Source organism: Coregonus clupeaformis, chromosome 36 (genome assembly GCF_020615455.1).
Source record: "Coregonus clupeaformis isolate EN_2021a chromosome 36, ASM2061545v1, whole genome shotgun sequence".
In the NCBI taxonomy this organism is placed as follows: Eukaryota; Metazoa; Chordata; class Actinopteri; order Salmoniformes; family Salmonidae; genus Coregonus; species Coregonus clupeaformis.
In genome coordinates this window covers 26956128-26962942 of record NC_059227.1, presented here as the reverse complement: position 1 = coordinate 26962942, position 6815 = coordinate 26956128, and the positions used below count along the sequence as shown (strand labels likewise).

General features: G+C 41.1%; 1 protein-coding gene across 1 annotated transcript; it reads left to right on the top strand.

The window, feature by feature from the left end:
- Nucleotides 1-931: 931 nt before the first annotated feature.
- On the top strand, nucleotides 932-4936 carry LOC121552481 (kelch repeat and BTB domain-containing protein 11-like). The gene is made up of 2 exons (XM_041865420.1): nucleotides 932-1263; nucleotides 1750-4936. The coding sequence occupies exon 2, from the start codon at nucleotides 2135-2137 to the stop codon at nucleotides 4256-4258; it is 2124 nt and encodes a 707-aa protein (XP_041721354.1). The 5' UTR covers nucleotides 932-1263; nucleotides 1750-2134; the 3' UTR covers nucleotides 4259-4936.
- Nucleotides 4937-6815: the final 1879 nt, after the last annotated feature.

The window sequence follows — 6815 nt, the reverse complement described above, 5'->3', positions numbered from 1 at the left end:
TGACTCTTGGCATTCAGGCCAAAGAGTTCAATCTTGGTTTCATTAGACCACAGAATCTTGTTTCTCATGGTCTGAGAGTCTTTAGGTGCCTTTAGGCAAACTCTATACGGGCTGTCATGTGCATTTTACTGAGGAGTGGCTTCCGTCTGGCCACTCCATCATTAAGGCCTGATTGGTGGAGTACTGCAGGTACTGCAGATGGTTGTCCTTCTGGAAGGTTCTCCCATCTCCACAGAAGAACTCTAGAGCTCTGTCAGAGTGACCATCGGGTTCTTGGTCACCTTCCTGACCAAGGCCCTTCCCCCCCAATTGCTCAGCTTGGCCGGGCGGCCAGCTCTAGGAAGAGTCTTGGTGGTTCCAAACTTCTCCCATTTAAGAATGATGGAGGCCACTGTGTTCTTGGGGACCTTCAATGCTGCAGACATTTGTTGGCACCCTTCCACAGATTTGTGCCTTGACACAATCCTGTCTCGGGGGCAGTGTGTGACAGTGTGTGCCTTTCCAAATCATGTCCAAACAATTGAATTTACCACAAGTGGACTCCAATCAAGTTGTAGAAACATCTCAAGGATGATCAATGGAAACAGGTGGCTGTAACGTATCAAAATGTGGAAAAAGTCAAGGGGTCTGAATACTTTCCGAAGGCACTGAATCTGATGCATTCGTTTCTGTTTAGGTATCCATCCACACACTTCTCTTTTGTAAGTGTTTGTCTTTCTTATAGTAACATAAGGATGCAGTAATAAATGAACAATAATCCGATCCCACATGTATTATGGGGTATATGTTAAACCATTTGACCTGCATGCATTTCTCAGGCATTCATTCCAGTCATACATGATAGACTTTAGATCACACTTCTGTGAAGGGTTAATAAAAGGGGAGGGTTTAATGTACAACCCACCATCCCCTCATTAAATTACATCACCCGCAAAATTAGTTTAGGAGGAAGGCAAATCTTCAATCAATAACTGTTTTTAACTTACTTTCTCAAATTTGGTTTGGATAGGATTCGAAGTTATGTCGCAAGGAATATTATAGGTGAAATATAGTCTTTAATCTTATCTGTATCCGAAGCTGACTGGCCATGGTCCTCTGCGACAGCGAATAGCCTAACGGTTTCTGAGGCTCGACTGGCTCATTCTTCAAGCAAAAGCGGTTTGCCATCTGCAAAGCCCTTATAACTGCGCTGCATCACATAGGTTATAACCAGACTGCATCAGGCACCATATTTTGCAGCTGGGGAGTAAACCTATTGTACGAGTAAGTATGACATTCACTTTTGACTTTTGTAGTTTTGTAGTTTATGCTTTAGTTCGTTACAATTCATATTGTTTGTTTTCAAAACGAGATGTTTTATTGCAATAATAGGATAAAGAAGAAAGCATTTATTTGTTGAAGTGGTTCCATGGATAAAATGAAGCTTCTCGCAGTAACAGATTATGGCGCACAAAAGCATTACGCGCAATGAGTAATTACACAATCAACACAAAGCCTCTGGCAGCCTATAGCCCACATTAGATGGTATAATTCAAATAGACCATTATCAATATAAGTCTATTCTTAATAAAGAAAGTCAGTGGTGACAACGCGAATAGCCACATCCACAATCCACTGTCTCAAATATTTTGTCGCTGTGTCACTCTGAGCTGCAATTGCAGCTCAGAGGGGACACATTGTGTATATTATGTTTAGAAGAGGGAAATAAGTCTCGATGTTGATGCGCATAATTTCCCCACCTCACCACAGATGATGCACCAGCACCTGTTGAACCCTGAAATGAAGATGGACAAAGGAAAATAGAATTGTGTCGTCGGTGATCCCCAGTTTCCTTACATGTCATCATCCACCCGCCCTGTTGCTGCATGGGAAATGCATTTAATTTATATTTCCCTCTGATCAAATGAAAAGGGATAAGAGACCCGAGGAGATAGCAGACGTGACAATCCAGAGGTCTTATTACATGTAGTAGGCCTAGTCCAAGAGACTGAAGGACTGAAAGGGATCATTAAGGGGCGATTGCAATCAAACCTATTGACTCTTATATTGCCTCTTATTGCAATATACTGGACTTGTCTGATTTAACTAGAATATTAACAAAAATGCATAGATCACAAACCCGTGCGTTGCGATAATGGACAACAGTGCCCAGTGCGTCCCAGACTTGCGCCTACTCAGTGCTGATGCTGACACACCACCTGCCTGTCACGAGAAAGAGCAGGTGGACAAAATGTCTTTGCTGATGCAGGACTTCACTGGAAATATACCCGAGATAAAAGATCCAGACGAGAATCAAAACTTTGGGTACCAGTGTATTACGGAGACTAATGGACCACTTGTTGAAATGGACAATGTCGTGATGGGTCTTAGATTTTATAATGGTAGCCAACCAAGGAATGACTCAGTAAATGCAAATGTTGATCAAAAGCATGGTTCATTAATACATTGTAATTCCCCACAAACCAACAAAGAGCAGCACTGTTCCATAGAGCGCGATGCGGTAGAGGAGAATTACCGCGCACAGGCTGACGTGGCGCACAGCCTGGGATATTCCCTCTGCTGCCTGGATGACGAAACGCAAGCACAGAGCACCCCTCTCGTGTGTGAAGTCAGTGGAGGAGCTGTGAAATATCACTGTCTGATTGATAAAGCGAGTTCCCAGGTGGGGCATAGGGAGGGGAGCTCTGCGCCTGTCACCTATTGTATCACTGCAGAAGCACTGCAAGTACATCAGCGCGGACAGCCAGGCAGTGCGGGACAGACGGCTGTGTGGAGAGAAAGCGACGCAGACGCTACACAGGGAAACCCAGCACTGCAGTCGAGGCAGGAAGGATGGGGATGTGGAAACAGAGTCTTTGCTTCTAAAGAGGAGACGGATTTAGTGATTGAAGTGTCTGGAAAGAAACTTGAAGCGCATAAAGCCGTTTTGGCTGAGAAAAGTGACTATTTCAAGGCGCGGCAGTCCCGAGACGTATTGCGAGTGAAGGGGGTGAGTTTTAAGACTTTGACCATTTTGGTGGATTACATTTACTCATGCCGAATGGAGGTTAGTAAGGATAATATTGTAGAGGTCATCACCGGAGCTAAAATATTACAAATCCCCTGCGCGGTTCAAGCTGCTGTCGATACAATGTCGGAGCAGATTACCGCGGAGAACTGCTATGAGATTTTGACAATAGCCAAAAGGCAACGTCTCAGCGAGTTGAAGGAGAAAGCCTACAAGTACATGAGTGACAATTTCTTGCAAATACTGCGGGATCCCGATGTCTATGGGCGTTTGACCGGAGGGGAGAGAGAACTCATTCTCACCAGGAGAATGGAGGGAAAGAGGGTGTTGATGGTGGCTGAAATCAACGAGGTGTATGACTGCGTCGGGAGCAGACCTCCAAGTCGTGAGAACAGTCGCCCTCAGAGCCCTCTATCCATGGTGTCCCTGAAGGAGAATCGTATGATCTACTATTACAACAAGGAGACAAAGGACTGGAAAGTGCTGACGAAGATGCCAGATGAAATCAACACAAAGGGCTCTGGGATATGCACCATGTACAATTACCTATTCGTGGCAGGTGGAATCAAAAGGCAGGACGACAAAGGCAAGGTCTCGGACAAAGTGTTCTGCTACAACCCTCTCACTGACAGCTGGAGCGAAATTCGACCGCTCACCGAGGGTCGGTCTCAGCTCAAGCTGGTGTCTATGGACGGCTACCTGTTTGCAATTGGAGGGGAATGTCTCTTCACGGTGGAGAAATATGACCCTCGCATGGATAGGTGGCGCCCCGTGGCTCCACTACCAAAAGGAGCGTTTGCTATTGCGCACGAGGCAACAACCTGTAATGGAGAGATGTTCGTGTCCGGAGGCTCTCTATTTTATCGTCTGCTAAGATATGACACTAGAAGAGACGACTGGGAGGAATGCCCGTTCAATAACAGCAGAAAGAAATCCACGGACATGGTGGCATTCAAAAACTTCATCTACAGGTTTGACGTCAACCGTGACTACGGCGTCAACGTGTTCAAATACAACACTGTGGTAAAAATATGGCACAACAGTGCATCCCTGGAGCAGACCAACCCCTTGCCCTTTCGCTGTGCTGTCATTGGCAACACCATTTACTGTGTGAACAAGGCCCAAACATTGCAGTTTGTTGTGGAAGAGGAGAATGAACAGTTTTTGCCTGAGGCACAGGCACTCAAAGCACCTATAGAGGCTAAAGGTGCCCTTGTCCCATTTGTCCTGGCTCTGCCAAAGACAGCCTGAGACAAATGCACCACTTCTTTGGAGACTCACTAAAAGTGGCCTCAGAATTGTCATATGAGGACAAAATATGTTGTGTTTGATACAATACCCACTGGGCACACCACATAATTTCAACATGGATAATTGGGTAATATTTGGTTGAGAAGTTGAGATTACAACCTATATTCACCCGCTGAAAAAGTCCAATGTGTTATCACTCACTATGCTTTCAACCATCTAAAAGCACAACCAAATTCCAATGGAAATGTTTTTTCTGATTTTTGGTTTAGTTGCCATCCAAATGGCTATCACTGCGCTTTGAACCATTTAAAAGCACAGCAAAGTTAAAATGGGAATGCAATGTCAGATATTTTGTTTATTTATACAACAGATTAATGTATTATCACTGTGCTTAATCTAATAGCAGAACAAAAGCTGGATTGCAGTTGAAATTACATTAAAAGTACATGGTGCAAGTGATCAATGTCGTTTGAGATTCTGCACAGATTATTATAGCAATTGTGAAGCTCTCCACAGATCTGCAACGACCTATGCATGCTATCTTGAACATGCACGGTCTATATAATTACATAGGAATACATTTATAGTTACAGAAACATCCAAATGTGGCCATGGATGTTTTACTCATTTTAAGGTTGAATGTTACATTGGTTTGTAAAATAGCCTTAACTTTAGGCTATTTACTGTATTTCAAAAGTAATATTGAATTGTGTTTGGTTGACAATGCAACCAAATATCAACATTTAAAGGACATGTATATACTGCTTGGCTAGTTCTATCTGAGCCACTGGCTTAATCCCATTCTTATATTTTTATTGTTGGTTTAGTTGAAGACGTGAATCCAACATGTCATTTGTTTTCCCATCAAAAAGTTAATATGCTATTTATTGTAGTTCAAAAATGATATTGAATTGTGTTTGGTTGTAAACACAACCAAATATCCACAGTTGAAGGAGATGTATCTTCTGCTTGGATAGTTCCATCTGTGCCACTGACTTAGTCTGTCTTTAATCCCAGTTTGTGAACAAATTAATAATTTATATGTTGGATTCACTTCTCCATCTCAACCAAAAATCTAAATTAAAGAATAGGACTAAATCAAATCAAACTTTAAATGCACTTCAAATTAAATTTTATTCGATTTAGTCCTATTCTTTAACTTAGATTTATGGTACTGCCTAGCCTATCATGTTTTTCTTCTGATAGCAGATACAGTATACTGATCAATTCATTTATTCATTTATACATTTATTTTGTTATCTGTTTTAACAACCCTTTTTTATTTTTGTACTTATATATTGCTTTTTTGTGGTGTGGTTTTCATATAAACCCTTGGGCTTCCAACCATACATGTGCACCGTTTTTTTTTTTTTTTTTTTTATCTGTATTGTTGTCTATCACTTGTTTTCTTTTGTGCAAATAAAAAAATACACATTTAATAAAGGTATAACGTTGAAGATCTGACATTGTTTTAAAGGTACAAATTCAACACATTTTATACAAGATTTGTCTATGTTTAAATTTGGGTACCATAATGACATAATCCTGTGGTTGAAATTCCAATCTCAAAACAACAGTTGATGACTTTTTTCAAATCCAATGCATTTTCCACATACAGTGCCTTCAGAAAGTATTCACACCCCTTGACTTTGTACACATTTTGTTATGTTACAGCCTGCATTTAAAATGTATTAAATGTAGATTTTTTTTTTGCCACTGGCCTACACACAATGCCCCATAATGTTTAACACAATTTTTTTATTAGTACCTCATATCTGTACCCCACACATACAATTATCTGTAAGATCCCTCAGTAGAGCAGTGAATTTCAAACACAGATTCAACTACAAAGGCCCTGTAGGTTTTCCAATGCCTCGCAAAGAAGGGCACCAATTGGTAGATGGGTAAAAAACAAAGCAGACGTTGAATATCACTTTGAGCATGGTAAAGTTATTAATTACACTTTGGATGGTGTATCAATACACCCAGTCACTACAATGATACAGGTGTCCTTCCTAACTTAGTTGCCGGAGAGGAAGGAAACCGCTCAGGGATTTCACCATGAGGCCAATGCTGAATTTAAAACAGCTACAGTTTAATGGCTGTGACAGGAGAAAACTGAGGATGGATCAACAACATTGTAGATACTCCACAATACTAACCTAACTGACAGAGTGAAAATAAGGAATAAAGATATTCCAACGCATGCATCCTGTTTGCAACAAGGCACTAAAGTATTACTGGCCAAAAATTTTGGCAAAAGAATACACTTTTGGTCCTGAATAAATCAAATCAAATCAATTTTTTTTGCCACATGCGCCGAATACAACAGGTGTAGACATTACAGTGAAATGCTTACTTACAAGCCCTTAACCAACAATGCATTTTTAAAGAGTTTTATTTTTAAGTGTTAAGTAAAAAAAAAAAAAAGCAATTAACTAAAGAGCAGCAGTAAAATAAAATAACAGTAGGGAGGCTATATACTGTCACGGTCGTCTATGTCGTCTAAGTATGACCAAGGCGCAGCGTGTCCAAGAAACATGACTTTATTAATTAA

Coding starts and splice junctions, on each gene's coding strand:
- LOC121552481 (XM_041865420.1), top strand. CDS start 2,135: ATGGACAACAGTGCCCAGTGCGTCCCAGACTTGCGCCTACTCAGTGCT.